General features: G+C 32.9%; 1 protein-coding gene across 3 annotated transcripts in view; it reads right to left on the bottom strand.

The window, feature by feature from the left end:
• Nucleotides 1–1,975: 1,975 nt before the first annotated feature.
• Nucleotides 1,976–21,169, bottom strand: part of LOC128184690 (connector enhancer of kinase suppressor of ras 2-like) — a 43,187-nt gene continuing 23,993 nt past the window's right edge. For 2 of the 3 annotated variants that reach the window (XM_052854259.1, XM_052854260.1), the window contains 9 exons: nt 20,067–20,121; nt 19,424–19,466; nt 18,175–18,326; nt 17,173–17,249; nt 15,071–15,139; nt 14,756–14,835; nt 14,265–14,354; nt 12,175–12,392; nt 10,355–11,357 (listed from right to left, as the gene is read on the bottom strand). In XM_052854259.1, coding sequence (XP_052710219.1) covers nt 11,253–11,357; nt 12,175–12,392; nt 14,265–14,354; nt 14,756–14,835; nt 15,071–15,139; nt 17,173–17,249; nt 18,175–18,326; nt 19,424–19,466; nt 20,067–20,121 — 889 coding nt within the window. In that variant the 3' untranslated portion in view covers nt 10,355–11,252. Of the gene's footprint in view, nt 3,463–4,019; nt 4,211–4,369; nt 4,445–5,013; nt 5,079–5,465; nt 5,535–5,958; nt 6,036–7,282; nt 7,435–8,485; nt 8,541–10,354; nt 11,358–12,174; nt 12,393–14,264; nt 14,355–14,755; nt 14,836–15,070; nt 15,140–17,172; nt 17,250–18,174; nt 18,327–19,423; nt 19,467–20,066; nt 20,122–21,169 lie in introns of those variants that run through there. The other variant, XM_052854261.1, reaches the window with a different exon arrangement.

The following is a 21,169-nucleotide window of genomic DNA, read 5'->3' as shown; positions in this document are numbered from 1 at the left end:
TATATTTACCTTTTAACAAATTAATTAATTGATCGTAAAAAGTAAAAATAAGTTAGTTAAGTTATTTTTAATAATCATAAATTTATAACCTACGTTAGATAAAAAAAACCCAGCCAAATCGTCTCGGGAATTTGAGTCAGGCATCATCATGGTTATTTCGTGCAGTCCGTGATTTTTCTTAGGTCGCTGTAGATTTCGACTAATTGATAAACGGGATGTGCAGATTTTAGTCTGGCTGTTTCTATAAATGTATAACAGATACTACAGAGAGTTTTTTTTATACACGAATATGTATCATTCATTCTACATCTAGAAAAAATTCGGTTATTTTGTTTGACAATGTATTACACACTAAACTAAAAACAAATACCCGCGGACATCATGATTCAATCAATATAATTACTTATATATGAATAACATGCACATGATCAATTTTCGAATAATATATAATTCGTTTGATGCGAATCACGGGAAGAAATATCTGTACATGTCAATCTGTGTCGTTTAATCAACTTAACGTTAGCTGAAACGTCTGAAAAGAAGACAGCATGGTAAAGCTATGTCGCCAGCCATCTTTTAGTTACAATTCAGTTGACTAAGATTTAAAATCAATGCAATTCCTGGCATTCGACGTAAGCCGCAACTATCCGTTTTCTTTCTCGTTGAATGATTAATCCAGAAACACTATTAATAAACTTAAGACTTTTTCAAAAAATCTAAATTAAGTAATTTTGCAGCAGTCAGCATTTATAGGGGCAAATACTTAATGTACATGTAGGTGTGAACTTAAAATATAATTTAATAAATTCAAAGTCATTAGCAAGTAGAATCCAACCTTGATTTTGCTGAATTCGTCCATTTCTCTAGAAAGAACTATATATGATTTTAGTAAAATTTAGCCCCCATAATTTGCTAATTTTAAAGTGATTCAGGTTCATTAATTTGTTGTGTTATTTTATAAAAGAGAAGACATTAAATATGTTTTTTACCTATTAATTTGATTAATTACGCACTCACTGGCAGTATATGACGTCAGAAGTGACGCTAATTTTATAATTCAATCAAAAACAGTCAAAAATTGAAATTTTTCTGATGTTTTTTCGAATCGGAAATATAGAGCAACACTGTGAACAAGAGCGAACTTTTTGTCACTCATAAGTATTGGAGAGATACATCTTTGGTGAAAATATTTTGTTTGTTTAAGCAGTAGCTCAATGTTTCCTAAAAGAAAAACTGCTTCAAAATAAGCCGTTTTATGCTAAAAATGCGAAAATGGCGGGAAAAGGTAAAATTTATGATGTCATATTTTTAAATTGTGGGCACTAAAATCAAAATGAAAATTATGAAAAAACTTCAAATGTATATTTGTTCAAATAAAAAAAAGAATTACATTAAAATGACAATGTTCATTTAAGGGAGCCATATTAGGCTCAAACCATATATAGTCCTTTGAAAAATTATGCCTTCGAAATCGATTCTTCATTTCTACATGTAGGCATTTTTCAAAAAAAAAAATTATATATAAAAAGAAATATTCTGCCCACACAACTGATAACAAAATGTTTAGAGCAATTTAATCTGTGATGTTGTCGATATAAAAGCTATTATGGTTGAGAGTTTCAACATTTTCGCCGGATGCTTTGTCTGGAGCGCCACCTGTCGGTTCGTTTTTAAAAAATCACAGCGTCGTTGTTTCCACTCGTTAATGCAGTCAAGGTCATCTGCACTAAGGGGTTCAAATGATATCTTAAGGCACGAATTAACTGAAACAGCAAAAAAAAAAAACAAAAAAACAAAAACACAAAAAACAACAAAAAAACAAAAACAATAAAAAAAAAAATCCCCCCAACCCCCCTATAATCTACCGCCTGATCATTATACAATAAATTGAGTTTCATGACAAAAGCATTATGCTTTGATTAACAAAAAAGCTATAATATAAATTCTCAATTTCAACTAAGATTTATTTACGTTCTACATTGTTTAATATAGGTAAACTACTAACAACATAGTAAAGCGATATCTATTTTAAAACATTGCAAAATTACATGTAATTCAAGATGTTTGTCCAATTTTCTTCCTAACCAAGTAAATCACATTTTTAAAATGAGATACACACATTGACAAGAGAAAAATTATATATTTTAAACATATTAAAACCAATTCATACTTTAATAAAGAGACCGATAATTTGTTTGAAAATCGCGTTTTAATTTGTATATATTTTTCCCAAAAATAAAAATTAATAACAATCTCTTTAAAATATTAAATCTTGCCATGCATTTTTAATAGTTAAACCGCAAGCCTCTTCGAGTGTTCCTGGAGCCCTTGTTTACTATGTTCATATCAATGTGAAAATGTGACAGTATATATAAGGTCTAATATTGTACTTATTTTGGTAAAGAACATGCAACAAAAATTCTTATACTAGTCATTTTTAAAAGATACTAACAATCTATTTACATAGATATAATAATGGACAATAGCATGCTTTACAAGTTGCTTGTAAGCATTTTTAAAAATGTCGTAGTAAATATGCATACGGATATATAGGCTAATATTTTTTCTTAAAATTTATGATTATAATGAGACATGCCATCATATCAAGTTTCATTTTTTAATTGCAATACAAAAACCATGTTTTAACATTTAGTTTAATCTATCGTTTGACATCCATATCTAATTATATAAGTGTGTGCAGGGAAATATTCGCCCCGTTTTAATTTCGCCCCGTATCGCCCTCGTCAGCTGGCAGATTAACGACTGCCTGAATTCCATGTACGAAATGTCTCAAATTTTCTCTTTTTTAGCACTACTTTGTCTGAGCGAACTACAGACTGGGCGATATACCGTTTGCGTTATTAGAATCGGAAAAAGAGGATGATATATGTTTGTCACAGAGAGCTCATCAGTACTGATCTCTGGTGAATGAATCGATCTGGGTCCCCCTTCCTTTAGTCCTACAATTTGTCACTGTTTTTAATCTATCGTTTGAAGTCTATATCTAATCATATATAATGTGTGCAGGGAAATATTCGCCCCCGTTTTATTTTCGCCCCGTATCGCCCTCGTCAGCGGGCAGATTTAAGACTGCCTGATTTCCATGCACGAAATGTCTCAAATTATCTCTTTTTTAGCCCTACTTTGTCTGAGCGAACTACGGACTGGGCGATACCGTTTGCAAGTCTTAAAGGGCAAAATTAACACGCGGTGAAAATAACCCACTATAAAGTATTTGTATGTATTATTTCATTATACATGTAAAATTTATTGTTCTGCTTCCGTCTGTTTGATGATGAATTTGTGATTGTTCTTACACTGTTACTAAAAAACGTAATGTATCCCTTACGCCCCCTACACCCATATCACTTCCAACAGCATATCTTTGTATTTTCTCAGGGACTCCTTTATATTTCTATTTTGAAGAATGGCTTCTAGTTCTTGAAGTTCTATTTCCTTCGCCTGTTACAAGAATAAAGAAATACAACGTTTAGTACTCTGTAAAAGGATAACTTTGCACCAAGATAAAGTCCTTTGGGAAACATATTCAACAGTATACACGCAAACTAAGAATAAAAAGAGCCTAGATGGACACACAGTCTTGTATATTTTTGAAGGCAATAATAGAACCATTTTAACAAGACCCTGGACTATCGGTGGCTAGGATATATTTATCCATTTCTTGTACCAAAACAAGTAAAAAATGAGGCTGGTTTCCAGAAACATATGCACATATTGCGTAGTCTTAGCCCCCAAAGCCACATATATCTCGTTGATTTTTAAGAGCCATAGCTGAAGGGCCAGCAATGAAAAAGACAGGCTTACGTCACAGTTATTTGACACAACTTCCCAAAGTGGAGAATGTTTACAGAGGCACTGCGTGCTGCCTAATCCATTTATGTAAATGTATATATATTTGCAAAATATAATATGTTCAAATCAAAAATCAAAAGTCAAAGCTCTTGTAAAAATGGTTCTAATAAAATAAATAAAATAATGGACATGGAACGCCTTTTTACCTTTAATGTTCGTAACAGGGACAGCTTCCGTTTCTCAGCCTCGATGTAATCATTGTGCAGTGTATTCGTGATGGGTAAAATGGCGCTTGTTCTCTGCTTACGTTTATTTTTGCCGTCAAAGCTCAACTGCTCTCTATGGATGTTATCCATGAGGTGGCTCAAACCGTTTGATCCTCTTGAAATCGCTGACCCTGAATCGACTAAATCACTGGATTAAATTGTAACATTTGATAACTGCCTTGAAATCAGGTTTATCAACATTTTCACATGACAACCTGAGTAAATTATGTTTTAATAGCTATAATATTTTGTCCTTTTTTCATATTCAGGCGAAGTTAAATCTTACCTACCAGTTTTGGGTTCAGTACTCTTCGAAGAATCTGTATTAGAATATTCTTCATCAGAACTCTCGCTATAAAAGTCATCTATAGAGAAAAGGTAGTCAATGTTATTTTATGTTACATGAATTTTATGGTGTAATACAGCAGTTATAGTATTCAAAAAATTGCCTGTTCATGTAAAATTATCATAACGATTTGCCATTTTATTCAATAAATATATATACATATCATGAAACATATTTGAACAGTACGACAATCGTACATGTATATATTTTATTTAAAAACACCGACAGGAGTAAAACGCAGTATTTATAGTATTGACTTTTCTCATATGATTTCATGTATATGTTTAAAATTTTAATATTGTATACAGAAGAATTTAACATTCGTCCACGTTTTATTTTCGCCCATTTCGGCCTAGTTATCATCGGACGAATTTAAGACTGGGCGAATTCCAATGTCTTAAATCATCTCTCCATGAACATTAATGTGCCTGGGTGAATTCAAGACGGGGCGAAACTGTTTGTCACTGTGGAAGATGGAATATTACAGGAGGCAAACAATAACCCATGCAGTATACAGTATACATTAAGATATTAATGTTATAGTAGTTGAATTTTATTAAGTCATATAACGTATACATGTACTTGTACCTTGTTCCCTAGCCTCTGTTCGTTTATCTGGGTATTTTGTGGATTCTCTCATCTTGTTCATCCATCTTCAATAGAAATGTGCCAAGCATAGTACATGTATCAAGTACAGACAGATGTTTTGCAAACATTAACCATTGTTCTAACATAGAGAAGCTTCCTGCGAAACAGGTGTTCTCAGTACATGTATAATTACATTTTAAGGTTGAACATTCTATAATTGTGAATCACATTCAGACCACAATTTTTTTTTCAAAAGTTACTTAAACTATTCAACTGATCATGATACATCTATAAGAATTATAGTTTTAAGTCACAATTAAGGCATTACTTAAATTTTCATAAGAGTTCAATTTTCAGTAACTTGCGAATTCTATTATCATATTCATAACTTTAATTGAGTTATAAACACAACAAGTAATAGTTATGATTCTACAGCAAGATCGGGTACTTACTTTATCATGTCATTCTGTCGTTCAGATGCGAATACAAAAGTCGTTCCCGAATGGTGGACTTTAAATGCACTGTAAAGTATTGTAATTGTCTAAATACAAAAGTATGCTATAAAGCCACAATAAATTAAACATATACTAAAACAACAAACCTTTTCAATGATGTTAACCTTTTGAAACAATGTTAACCAATGTCATTGTCCTTAAATTGACTAAAAATTCTCTAGTTTAAATTAATAAAAGATGAAAGAAATTTTAAAACAATTTATTTCTTTAATATATAATACAAAGAAACTATAGTATATACACCACAATATATAAAGGGTTATACATGCGTATATATAAGATGTGCATCGAAATAAAAATATTCTTCTTACATTATCATTTTTAAAGTGGCAAAGGATTACTGTCAATGTGTTATTTGAGTAACAATGGGAAATTTTTTTATTAATTTTTTGTTCTTGTAATTTTTGTTGCGGATATATTTTATACTTACAAATGTTCTGTTTTGACTTCGGGAGCAGGAGATATTTGAAACGCGGGTAAGTGTAATAAAACCTCTGCTTTCAGATCCTGCAAAATGTGTTAAAGACAAGATAAAATTATGACTTTCAGTCAACTAATGTTAAATAAAAGTTCTGAAAAGATTAGTAATTTTTTTCATCTTCCAGAGGACATTCAGATACCTTTCAGTTTGAATATTGAATTGCAAACTTTTAAAGGGGCATGGTCACGATTATGGTCAAATTCATTTTTTTTTCTGTTTTTATTATCTACAATGCTTTAGGAATGCATTTCTAATGATCAAATAAAATTTGAGGGTCAGTCGTAGAGTTATAAGCAAGATACAAGGCTCACAATATTTGTTCATGTGAACAAGGCTCTGTCCTGGTTTTGTTCACATAGGTTCAATATACCTAAAAAAAAAAACCTTTATCAAGCTGATTTGTGTATTTTCTTATTCATTTTAAGCATAAACAAACAGTTCCTAACGTTCAACACATTCATTTCAGGTCTAAAACGGGAATTTTTACTTCAACTTTCAAAATGTAAACAAAAGCTTTGTTTACATAGCAAACATTTGTAAGCTCTGTATCTCGCTTATAACTCAACAAATGTCACTGAAAGTTTGGTTGCTCATTAAAAAAAGCCTTACTAAAGCATTGTTAACATTAAAATCGGAAAAAATAATTTTTGACCAAAATCGTGACCATGCCCCTTTAACCTCTGACATAAATGTTTTTGTTAGAAGGAGATACTTTCTTGCAACATTTGAAGAACTGTTAAAGGGTCCACCAGAAGGATACAGAACCAATTTTACAACAAGTATATTATTTAGATATTAAGGTTTTGCTAAAGCCTAAACCATTTAACCCTTGCTAAACCCTCTATATATTACAGATTAAACAGTTTTTCTTGTTTTAGATGTTTACCATAATGCTTTCTTGTTGATGCTCATAATGTAATATATTAAACTAGTATTATATCATTGACGTTTGTGGTTTTGTGTAAAATGACCAAATAATAAAGGTAAGTAAATGACAATTTTTGCAAAGGTTAAGTATGAATACGTCAGTAAATTCAATATGGAACTCAACACTGCATTTACTAACGGTGCACTTTCAATGCAATTTGCCAAGATGTGAGATATTTTTAAAAAAGCGGACTTTTAAAATGAAGCATGAGAATGTCAAATGAACCTCTAAAGTCTAATAGATGTACGTGTTTTATAATAACTTATCAATGCAAAGTCTCCTGGATGTGAAATGATAAAGCTGCAGTTTATTGAAAACGTTACCAACATAAGAATATCACTGTACCTCAGTGGTCTCATAGATATACATGTAGTGGTCCTTGATGATACACCACCGTTTGACCCAGTCATCCGCCAGTAACCTCCTGCCGCCTTGTCGTTTGTACAGCCATCCTTCACAGTCCCCCGACCCAAGGTCTTTACAACTCACTCGTCTATCTGTTGATACAGCAAGACTGGAGTTATGCCATAGTCAGAAACCCACGGTCAGATTTGCAATTTCTTAACGTACCGAACGCCGGCAAACTCACTGAATTTTTCTCGTTCTTATGAATATTTATTATTCTCAATTCATCAGTGAGAAAGCAAAACTCTATAGTTCTTGGGTGAATCAAGACAACGAACAAGTTATGAATGCATGCCTTGTTGATATAAGGTGTGTGTAAGCTTTAACAGGCCGGAATGTTAAGCTTTTCTTCACAAAAGTGTGAAGGTACCTATCAAAATTAAACAGGAATTATTCATGATTACGAGATAAGCTTAATGAGTTGGCCTACAGTCAGTCAGCGTGAGCAAGAGTTGCCATGGATTTCCGACGGAGTGATGATCGCAGATATTAGATAATGAAAAAAGAGAAATTGACAGTGAAATAAGATTTTTTCACAAAATATTTATTTCACCAATCAAACGTTTATACAGTGAATAGGGAAAGGGTGACACATTTTGAACGCAGGCCATGCAGTTGGTCAGTGAAAATGATATATTTTCATCTGAACCATATACCCTGGTAAATGTATTACAAATGCATTTGATATGAAAATGACTTTTGATTACTATGTACAGATTTCAGCCACGTAGAATCACTTAGTCTAATATATATAGATATTATTCACAAATTATGAGATTTTTAATATTTATTATACAAGGCAGTTATTAAAAAAAATTACATCCTTTCTAAAAATGAAAATTTATTAAAGTTGGCCCACACAAAATTAATGATTCCACAGGGCTGCTCGAAAAATTTTGCTAAATGAACTACAATTATGTTTGTCGGTCTCTTTACATATAGCGTTATTTGTAATAGCTGTAAGTGGATATGTGTTTTTAACTTACTTGCATGTTTTACCTTGCTTCTTGATCTCATGACAACTGCTGACTGTGAATGAAAAATCAAGACCGTAAATCTAGATAAGATCAACATTAAATGGAAATAAAAAATATAAGAAGGATTAAGACAAGGAAGTAAGGCTTCATGTTACATTGTACTGACCTCTTTTTCGAGTGGATTCTTGTGGACCACGCCTCCAACCACTGTCACCTTGTAACTACCAAAAAATAATGAAATAAAGAAATAGTAACAAATAAAGGTAAATGACATTCTACTTAAAAATTCATAGACGTAACGAAAGAAATGTACATGTATCTTTTTGACTTGAGTAGAACAAATGAGAATTTCAGTAGCGTATTAAGAATATAACTTGGTGAAAAAAAAAAATATCCAGATTTAATTAATATCTAAAATAACAGTCTTGGAAGTGGAGCAATTGTGAAGGTAAAAAAAATGCTCTTGTAATAATTTTGACCACGAATAAAGTGACTACTAGTTTTTCTAGATTTATTTATATTAATGGCCAAACTGTGAAATAGGACTACGTTTTCTATTGTTCTATCCTATTTGAAAATTTAGCGTAGATTGTATCGTTCCAAGACCGTTCAAGAAATAACATTTTCGTGTTTCATTTTAGTTTAAGACATAAAGGGTAGGATTTTCTATTATGAATGAAAATAGAAACATCTTTTTAAAGTAAATATGAAAATGAAGCCAACCATCGCCCTATCAAACCAAAATGCACTTTACGACGACATTTTGGAAAGTATCCCCTTTAAATTCATACATGCATGTATAATTTGAATTGAAGCTACAAAAATTCCAATCTAGTTAAATCTTACCTTTGGTTCTGATACATCCTAAATTTGTATAAAGTATGTCTCCATTTTTAAAACTAAATAAAACTAAAAATGTGTGTTCAAGTCACAGGTCTCAATGAAATTTGAAGCATAAAGAGTTTTATCATAGTTTGAAAATTCAATCCTTTACGGTGTATTTAGAATCATGTGAAAGAAATCTGATATACATCCTCATTTTTTTTTTACCTCTTGAATCTGTCCTGCATTCTTGTCACAAGAATCTAAATTTCGGGGTTTCTTTTAGCAGCCTTTTGTTTATCAAGCTGTTTTCCATGTAAAGGATTTTTTTTTCATAGAAAGATTGGTTTGATTATATAATGTCCTGTCAATGAATTCTCTCTCTCTCTCTCTCGAACCTTTAAAAGTTGACCTTGACTAGTCGCTTTTTGTATTCTCCCCTGCCATATTCTTTTCCATTAACCTACATATTTCAAACCCTGGGTATACTTTTTCATTTGTTCGTGGCCCAGTGCATTACGCTAATCTGATTTCACATGTATGTCATCGCTATGTTGTTATGGTTAAAAATAATTTTAAAAAATTGCTTTTATAGAGGATATCTATTTTTTGTGATTATATATTTGCTTTATCCACCTAGTTGAAATAGTGCATATATTTGCGAATATAACGATTTCAACGAGTTGGATAAACCGAATATAAAATCACACAATAGATGTTTTTCTTTTATGTCGTACGGTTTCATTTAAATTATAAAGCTTCTGAGCTTTGAGAAAGCGCCATAAGTAAAACCAATTGAATTTTTTTTAGTCTAATCGGTGATGCAACGTTTTATAATGCAGTTATTGTGACCTTGTGCAATACAATTTAGTGCGTCATTTTGGATGTAGCTGTTTTTTTAATGTAAAGTTTCACTGAAATAAACCTTCAGATTATTTTTCACGTTAATTAAATAAATTTTTTTCTTAGAAATGAAAATACTGGAGACTTGAATAGCCATGTTTATTGACAATGCACAAGTTGCGAATCATATTCTCCTACGAAAAAAAACAGCCATGTAATATTTTCGCTGTCTATTTTACACACAGATTGATCTTTAATTTGATTTTAAAAATTTTCAGCATCAAAATTTAAGATCAATTGCATAACTCACGCTATTAACATTATATGCATACATGTATGTGGCGTATCAATCACAGCGTATAATGGAAAGCCTTTCATTGGTCTTTTTATTTCAATCATTTAGTCAATTAATATATTGTATAAAGGTTGCCAAATGATTGTTAAAATAGACATGACTGAATCATTGGCAGACAAATGATAGCATGAATATTCACGACCGAGAACTTGCTTACAAAATGTTATTGTTAAATAGTATAAAAGTAAATCAGTCGAACACATTTATTTTATGAATATTCATGGCAAATGAAATGAAGTCAATTAATCAAACAAACAAAACCATGGATATTCATGATCATTAAAATAAGACCCTTGCACACCAAATAACATCGACAGATAATAATAGATTTTACATCTTTCGGCATCAAAACATCTAACCAACAGTCGAGAGTTGCACTGCATATCATTAGCATATCATTCGCATATCATTAGCACTTAGTGTCATTCAGTTACAACCTGACCCTTTTATAATTCAAACAGAATATCTTAACATGGACAAACGTTTCACATTTTATGCTATATGTATAATTCTATTACTTACAGAAACAAAGCTACATACAGAATGCAATCATTAATAAAGGTCACAATTACATTGTAATTGATCTATTGCACGTCTTTAAATAACATATCCTATATTAATTGCTAATCTGAACCCACTTTCAGTCAAATCCCATGTTTCATATCAAATAGTTTATAAACACGTCCAAACTATCTATGATGCTCAATGCACCCATTTTCTCATCCAATAATACGAACACGCAATTCACAAGATTGAAATCAAATTACACAGTGTTGATCCACAACCAATCATGCTCCGAGTTTCATTTAATCATACGACTCCCATCCAACAGAATTCCATGTTCCATCTCGACATGTTTTTATTCAACATCTAGATTCTTCTCAGGTTTGCCTTATAATTACTACGTGTACAATCAATGTGTTTCTTCCGTGTGGTTCTCCTTAAAACTTCGTAATAGTTCCTTTTTATTTCCACTTTTTAGTATATTTTCTAATTCCTGAAGCTCTAATTCTTTGGCCTAAAATGAAGCAAAATCGGATGTTATTGATTCATGATTATCATAGCACTAAGAATTAATCTGTGATGGTTATGACTGCTTGTTTACATGCAATGTTTTTATTTGCATTCTGTCTGATTTTTTTTTTCTATTTTGGTTTAAATTATTCAATATACCAAATGAACGGTCTTTTGATGGTTTTTTGGTGTGCTCTAAATAATACAATGTACATGTACCAAACGAACGCCATCATACTAAATAATAAATTTTTTGGAAGTAAAAATTGTCAAAACCTTACTCAGAAATCAAAAGTCATATAATGATATAACATGTACATTAATACAGCTAATTTTCTGATTTGCTCTTAGAGTAAACCATAAATCGTAATGAGAAAGAAAACGAGATAATTGTTTTGTGTTTCTTAGGTACATGTAAAAGGAAAACAACATTTAAATTAAGTATATCAATGACTTATTAATCTTCTATAATACATATTATTATATTCCAACAAAAAATCACATAAAATTCTGTCCCTATTTATTATTTCCGTCTTTTATCGACGATTTTTAATAAAAAAAAACATACCTGTCAATAAATTCCCTTACTATTTTTATTTTTCACTGTGTACTTACACTTGACTAGCTAGAGAGACGTTTCAAAGAATTAAGGTTATTTCCTACCATTGAATGAACACCATTTGAAATCTCCCTTGTTTATAAGGACATATTTTTTTCTCCAATAGTAACTTGACGTTTGTTTGATGTCATTCTTTCTTCACTGTAAGCGATTGTATTAGAAAATAGTTAGAGCTAAGCCACCTTGTGCATTTAATTATCACCTTCAACGTTCTCATCAGCGAGTGTTTCCGCTTGAGAGTCTCTATACTCTCAACGGGCGTCTCGACCGGGGCGCCGTCTGTCGGTAAGATGGCGCTGGTCCTCTGTTTCCGCTTGTCCTTGCCGTCAAACGTCAGCTGTTCCTTGTGGATGTTGTCCATGAGACGAGTGAGGTCTCCCACACTTCTGGATATAGGAGCGGGGGAGTCCACGGCATCGTCTACATACAAGTAAACCAGTTATCATACGAAATTCAGTTCAGGAAAAATCCAAGTAAGCCCTTCATGCAAAATTCAGTCAGGAAAAAAATCCAAGTAAGCCATTAATACAAAACTTATTTCATGAAAAAATATAAGAAAATGATTTGCACAAATTCAGTTATGAATAAAAACCAAGTAAACCATTTATTTAATACAGAAATCAGTTAAGAAAAAACCAAGTAAGGCATTTATAAAGAATTCAGTTCAGTAAGCCATTTATAAATTCAGTTTTAGAAAATTAAGTTCTGAAAGAATACAAGTAAGCCATTTATATATAATTCAAATCAGAAAAAAAACAAGTTAGCTTTTGACATATATATCAGTTCGAAAAATATAAGTAAGCTAGAAGTAAACCATCTTCGTCAGTGGGATTTATTCTTCCTGCACCTAAAGGACCTCAAAATATCTGCTAACAGTATTTTGCATACATTTATACCCATTACATACTGCACTGTAGCTAATACTCTCCAGTGATTGTACACAAGTGGTGTGGGCCCTAACTGTACTGTGGCAAATACTCTCCAGAGATTCTACACTAGTAGTGTGGGCCCTACCTGTACTGTGGCCAATACTCTCCAGAGATTCTACACTAGTGGTGTGGACCCTACCTGTACTGTGGCAAATACTCTCCAGAGATTCTACACTAGTGGTGTGGGCCCTACCTGTACTGTGGCCGATACTCTCCAGAGATCCTACACTAGTGGTGTGGACCCTACCTGTACTGTGGCAAATACTCTCCAGAGATTCTACACTAGTGGTGTGGACCCTACCTGTACTGTGGCAAATACTCTCCAGAGATTCTACACTAGTGGTGTGGGCCCTACCTGTACTGTGGCCGATACTCTCCAAAGATCCTACACTAGTGGTGTGGACCCTACCTGTACTGTGGCAAATACTCTCCAGAGATTCTACACTAGTGGTGTGGACCCTACCTGTACTGTGGCAAATACTCTCCAGAGATTCTACACTAGTGGTGTGGACCCTACCTGTACTGTGGCAAATACTCTCCAGAGATTTTTACACTAGTGGTGTGGACCCTACCTGTACTGTGGCCAACACTCTCCAGAGATTCTACACTAGTAGTATGGTCCCTACCTGTACTGTGGCAAATACTCTCCAGAGATTCTACACTAGTGGTGTGGACCCTACCTGTACTGTGGCAAATACTCTCCAGAGATTCTACACCAGTGGTGTGGACCCTACCTGTACTGTGGCCAACACTCTCCAGAGATTCTACACTAGTTAAATGGGCCCTACCTGTACTGTGGCCGATACTCTCCAGAGATTCTACACTAGTGGTGTGGACCCTACCTGTACTGTGGCAAATACTCTCCAGAGATTCTACACTAGTGGTGTGGGCCCTACCTGTACTGTGGCAAATACTCTCCAGAGATTCTACACTAGTGGTGTGGACCCTACCTGTACTGTGGCAAATACTCTCCAGAGATTCTACACTAGTAGTGTGGTCCCTACCTGTACTGTGGCCAACACTCTCCAGAGATTCTACACTAGTGGTGTGGACCCTACCTGTACTGTGGCAAATACTCTCCAGAGATTCTACACTAGTAGTATGGTCCCTACCTGTACTGTGGCAAATACTCTCCAGAGATTCTACACTAGTAGTGTGGTCCCTACCTGTACTGTGGCCGATACTCTCCAGAGATTCTACACTAGTGGTGTGGTCTCTACCTGTACTGTGGCCGATGCTCTCCAGAGATCTTACACTAGTGGTGGATCTACACTAATGGTGGATTCTACACTAGTGGTGTGGGCCCTACCTGTACTGTGGCCGATACTCTCTAGAGATTCTACACTAGTGGTGTGGGCCCTACCTGTACTGTGGCCGATACTCTCCAGAGATTCTACACTAGTGGTGTGAGATGGGTGGTCCTCCTCGTCTGAACTCTCGCTGTAGTAATCGTCTGTGAATAATAACATTACATTGAATTAGAAAGAACGTACATAAAAATATCTTTCCATCCAATTTCTAATTAAAAAGATTATTGCATATAATTACAGTTGCAATACTCATACGGGTAGTCTTAATTTTGATAATACAATCATGTAATTAACAATACCCTCTATGAATAAAATGGAAACTCTTTTCTGATGTATGACCACGTGCCCAATTTAAACTTTTAATAATGCAATGACACATTTTTTCTAAATTGGTTAAATTTTGATAGAAATTGTTATACATTTAGGTATAATTGGCCTTTTTAAAGGCTCGAATATCTATAAACAAACTCTAGCTATTTCTGAGTGTTTTTGTCTATTAAAATCAATTTTCAGCGCTTCTTTGACTGACAATAGTGATACTAACTTGATGCACTATGTTCACCATGCTTTATCACTTTTGGTGGAGAGAAAGATATTGCAGCTAACCCCATCTTGTTCATCCATCTGTAACAGACAGACTCAAAAGTATGTATCAATTTGACGAAAATAATTCTAAAAAGGTTCAAACTGCTTTATCCGTTGAGAATGTGTGAAAAACCCGAAGAATACTGTGTTAGCCTACTACTACCTATTATTATATATCAATTAAGCAATACATGTATTTCTTTCTAAAAAAAAAATAAATGGTAAAGAAAAAAGCGGATCAAGCAGACTTATTTAACAATCCTGATTTTCTTACTTTTTCATGTCATCTTGTCGTTCCGACGCAAAGATAAAAGACGTTCCCAAGTTGTGGACTTTAAATGCGCTGTTAAAAAAGTATAAAACGTTTAGTTGACTAGAAAAAAATAACGGGACAGTACTGCGGTACTTGTGTTCAGCGCTGTAAACAAAGGTTTACAACACAGTAAACAGAGGTTTACAGCACGGTAAACAGATGTTTACAGCACAGTAAACAGAAGTTTACATCAAGTAAACAGGTTTACGGCACTGCAAACGGAGGTTTACAGCAGGGTAAACATGAGTTTACAGCACAGTAAACAGAGACATGATAGAGACGTGGGTAAAATAAGGCTGTATAATAAAGGATATAAAGATGATAAACATGTGAATACAGATTTAAAAATGTGAATGTGAATATATTCAATGGGAATTATTTTTAGAACCAATGATAGGAAAAATGATGCATTTTGAATAATATTGTAATCTTTGGAACACAAAGATGTAAAAATTAATTTTACATTCCGATGTCGTTGTACAAAAACTTAAAATAAATCATTAGTATTTATTCCTTTAAGTGACTGTAAAATATACAAAGCAACGATGCAACATATTCTAGAGCAAATAAAATATATAAAAAAAACATGATGCAAATGATAGATACCGTTAGTAAAACATGCTACATATTCAAATAGTTCTTCCTCTAGTTACTTCTTTAGAGTGATATCTCTCTCTCTCTCTCCAGCATATGCATTTCATATGCTATTGAAAAACCGATAGTGTCCTTATGATAAATTGCTTTGATATCTGTTAAATTAATGTTACAAGCTTTTAATAAAACGGCACCTGTTGAGAATCGTTTAATTATGTCAAGTATACTTATCTAGCTAAATTATGACAAGTTCCGAGTTTCTGAATGTACCAAGTTTAAAAAGCGGATCTAAAACTCCTTTCAAAAATGTTTAAGTAATCATATTAAGTAAAACATATAAAACGAAGTTACTGTAGTTATTTAGAAACTGAATACAACTCAAAATTCATTGTAATGTCTAGTACATGTATGGATGTTTCTCAATCTCCTAAATACACTACACATTGACTTCAGTAAGCATCAAGTACTTTAACGGTGCAAAATATTTAAAAAACTTATATCTATGAAAATAAAATGTTCATCTTTATAATATTCCTTAACAATTACTATCGTTAAATAAAGTGCTTTATATATAGATGTATAAATTGTATAATAATCGGGCAATTTTAAGGATTTTTTTCAACTAATATGTCGCATTCAATATAACTAAAAATATGAAAATACAGACATGTTTCAATAGTCATAAAAGGAGCAAGACAGGGCATAAATCAAATAATAAAAGAGTCATTCCAAAATTACTGTAATTATTCAGAAAGAAAATGCAATCATAACATTCCATTCTTTCTACTAACTCGTCTGCCAATTCAAAGCATTAACTATCACAAATAAGATTTTTTTTTAAAACAATTTTGAAAAAAAAATTAATTGAAAACAAAGTGCAATTTAAAAACTTAAAATTAATTGAAAATAAAGTGCAATTAAAATGGTAAACATGCAAATTAAAATAATAAAAAAATATAAATAAAACAAATAAGGACATGCATTATTAGCCGCCTGGCAATTTGACCCAAATGATATTAGTGCGACCAGTAAACAACATCGATTACTTACTATGGGCTTTTCATATGAGCAAAAAGAACAAAAAATACATTTGGGATATTAAGCCATTACTGTGTTATTTTTTTTTTTCACATTACTAATCAACCATGAAAAGTTAGGAAACCACACAACTAAATGATTATAAACTGAAAAAAATTAAATGGTTTAAAATAAAATATCAACGTTAAATTAATGCATTAAAATGTGAGCTCGTGTAAAATTTGTGAATCAAACCTCAAATGAAAAAAAAATTGCTGAATTAACTTAGTATTAACTATAGGTTTGTAAACGCACACGATCTATAATTATTTCTAATTGTAACGTTAGTAAAATAAAACCCCCACCAAATAGCCATTAAAGTTTATGATATTAATCCCTTTCAACAAACACCTTGCCAACTATGTAAGGACAGTTTTGATTGGCTAACTTACAATTTTTTGGTTTTTACTTCCGGTGCTGGAGAAACTTGGAACGCGGGTAAATGTAGTACCCCTTCTGCCTTCAGATCCTACAAAACATAGTTACCACTGCAACCGACGTTTCATCTATTTTTGTCAATCCTGAAGACGAGCTTATGACGGCACATCTTTTTACGCGTAAATATAGAACAGAAACTGTAACATTTACACTAAAACATAAAGAAAACTAAACTTTCACCAATTAATGTATTCTTTGAAAACTTTTTAAAAGTGTTTAATGTAGTAACGATATGATGCACAAAAACATCAATTCAAAAGTTACATGTTTTCATTGATTAAGGCAATACAAATTATGCATAGAGATGGAAACATTAAGATTTTACTACATGTACAGTAGCAATAACGATTTAGAAAATGGAACGCATTCATATGCCAGTGTACTTTTCACTTGTCTTATTGTCATTTTGCTATCATTAAACTCTTTAAATCAGTTTATTTTCTAGAAAATATCGTTTTGCTCCTTCCTGCTGAGCAACATGTGTAATTTTGTCTTGATGTAGCTCAGTGACGTTAAGAAAATCATCCGTGGTTTTTTTTTTTTTTGAAAATCCATCATATTGTATGTTCTCCTCAATAACAGGCTTTATCAGAATAATGTACACAATTTATGTTAATTCCGCCATTGTATGAATTTTGCTTGACCTTCACCATGCTATTGTACAAGGATTGTGTAAACACAGTTGAACTTCAGTGTCTCGAACACCGATACCTCAAATATAATGGACATACCAAAGTACTAGTAATTTATAAGTTCCAGTCACTTACACTTTAAGTAATCTATCCTTAATAAATATCTCGAATACTTGGATATCTCGAAGTTTTTATTAATAACTAGTCTCATCTAGTGCGAGATAACGAGACTTGTACGTTTTTCCTATACGTAATGTATCATTTTTAAGTTTTGAGAGAAATAAAGAGAACCGAATTCGTTTTTTGGCCCCTTGTAAGCGTTACCTCTTGGTCGCGGTAGAAGTACATGTTGTACTGCTTGATGACACACCAACGCTTGACCCAGTGGCTGGCCATGAACCCGCCCTTGTCCCGCTTCTTGTAGAGCCATCCCTGACAGTCGCCCGTGCCCAGGTCCTTACAGCTCACCCGGCGGTCTGTCCAAAGGATACAACCACTATAAAACCACTTATACAGCCACTATAAAACCACTTATACAGCCACTATAAAACCACTAATACAACGAAACCTTTATTCAATCAAAAGATTTTCATCCTGTATGGGTTACGAAAAAAGTTGTCAAATGAACACCAAATGCAAGGTTAATACGCAATCTAATTAAAATTAGATCTTAGATCCGCTCACGTGCTTACTGCTTAGTGAAGCGATCGTACGTAAGCGGATCCAAGATCTAATTTTTAGATTGCAAGGTTACTCAAAAATCTTTATCAACAAGCTTATGAGGATTTCCATCCCTGCGTGGACATTGAATTATGATTTATTGCATTCTCTCAATATGCCACAAAAACATGGTACCAAGATATATATTATTTTGTCGCTGCATGGTTTGCAAAAAATCTTATTGCATGTCGAAGAGACATAAAAATCAAATATAAGCCGGTCCAAAGTTAATTCTAACGTTACCCGCGCGCGTAGTAGGTTTAGGAGAAATTGTCGTTTGAAAATAAAACAAACAATCTTCAATTTTCAGTTTAATTTTTTCAAGTTTGATTTTACTTTTTGCATGTAATTTACTGCACTCTGAAGAAATATGAAATGTCTAGCAGTTGAGCAGACAAATTATCATAACGCGCTAACGTTCGTTATTCATTTTGTCTGCTCAACTGACGGCAGTTATTGACACGATGACGACAAAAACAATTTAAATCATTCAATGAATGATTCACATCCTTTACATATTATTCTGTCATCGGAAAAAGTTGTTTGTCGTTAATTCATTGTTTATGACTTAATTAATATTAACGTTCATGAATCGCAAACGATTTCCTATATAGTACATTACAATGATGTAAATAGATCCTCCCGACTTCCGGAGCTATTAATAGAAACAGTCATTCTCACTTCCTGGATTGCGAAACAACACCTTCTGTATTCAGTGTATACAATGTACGATGTCCTAGAATTTTATTACATGATTTCCCACTTTATAAAAATCTTATTCCGTCAGAACTATAAAACAGAAACGTGGGGGCAGAGTCAAAGACATAAATTTACCGTTACATCTTATACTTACCTACTCGCTTGGCCTTCTTCTTTGGTCTCATCACAACAGCAGGCTGAAATCAAAACAAAACTGGCGGTAACTGTATAGCGTTACTGTAGTAACACGGAAGCTAAGTGATGCGCCGGAAGTTCATTAATTAGAACGCCACTGTACGATACCCAATTACGTATAATTTAGACATGAGATTAAATGGAGACAATGTCATTTCATATCGCTATTTCTACAGTATTACATGTATAAATGCGATGTGGAACTGATAACAGAGAATTTATCTAAGAAAATCATATAAATACGTTGTTTCATGGCTATTTCAGTTACAGTGTGCATCTGGGTTGAATTCCCCATGACAAAATTGTGAACTTAAACCTACTCAATTCCATTAAATCTTGTCAAAACCGACTTTGTTAAATTTTGTGTAATATTGTGAAATTGACCTCTGTCACATGTACAGCATACCATTTCATGACCAAGTTTGACATTGTAAAACATGGCTTCGACATAGTTTGACATTCTGTGACAATTTTTGACATTTTTGTGACACTGACACCACGTGACATATCTTAATGATATTGGTTACATGTGACATTGTAAGACATTATGTGACACAACGTATGACGTTTTATGACGTTGACATAATGTGACACTGACTGACCTCTGTCGTGACCGGAATCTTCTGGACGACCCCGCCCACCACAATCGTCTTATAACTGAAACACAACACAGACACAATCTTATTATACACAGTTTATACAAAAGTACCTGACAATATATATCTTTTTGGTATTGAAAAAAATATACCCCCTATTTTAATGGCGTTTATATTTTCTTATTTCTAATATATTTTCTTGCAATGAAAAAACGTCAGGTCCTTACAGATGCGTGAACTATATAGCAGTTTGTTTTAGGACATCATAATATATTCAAATCAACAGGTCAATTTTCGTTATAATACTGGTTTAAAAATTTTTATATTCATGTATTTTTTAATATGAAGTTCATCACAAGTAATCATTTAAAATGTTGGATAACAAAATATTATAACAAAATATTATTTGTATATAAGTAGAGTAAAACAGTATACATAATACCAGTAATTATTATAAAGACCTAATAGTCACTCGATCGAGATCGAGGTTTATTTTATTTATTTTACATATTGAGATATCAAATAATAAAAGAAAACATTGGGTTTTCTAAATGACAGCCGATAAATTTAAGCGACCTTTGTATCAAGCAATAAGTAGCTGTCACCAAAAAGGAAGAACCGCCGGCGATTGTGACTTTATCAGATTAAATAAGCCAATTTTAGACTTTTATATATACTTAACACCATAAATACAGCCCTAAAGGAATATTTGATGAAAGAAATCTTTGGACATTTCATAATACTGAATTTTCATTTTATTTTCTTTAATAAAAATTCTTTGAAATATAAAGCCCTCGGCAACCTCGAAAGGCGAAGAGTTAATTGCAGATAAAATATTGCAATTTCTACTTTGCACGTAAACAAAACCACACTACTTCATATCTCCCGGCTTGTGGGTGTGATCTATTAGGGATTTTAGAGGCAAGTAAAGTGGCCCTGGACAAATGTTGTAAAATGTCTTTCATTTTTTCAATGGGGAGTGGGGGATGAAACATTTTGTTTTCACGCGATATCTTAACACAATATAACTACGGAAACAAGCCGAATACTAGGGCACAATTTTGTTCTCGTTAACTTGCAAGTTGCTTTGCATGCATGGATGACAAGTG

The sequence above is a fragment of the Crassostrea angulata genome, chromosome 5 (assembly GCF_025612915.1).
Source record: "Crassostrea angulata isolate pt1a10 chromosome 5, ASM2561291v2, whole genome shotgun sequence".
Lineage (NCBI taxonomy): Eukaryota > Metazoa > Mollusca > Bivalvia > Ostreida > Ostreidae > Magallana > Magallana angulata.
Note: the sequence above shows the minus strand (reverse complement) of the source record. Positions and strands in the feature narration are given on the sequence as shown.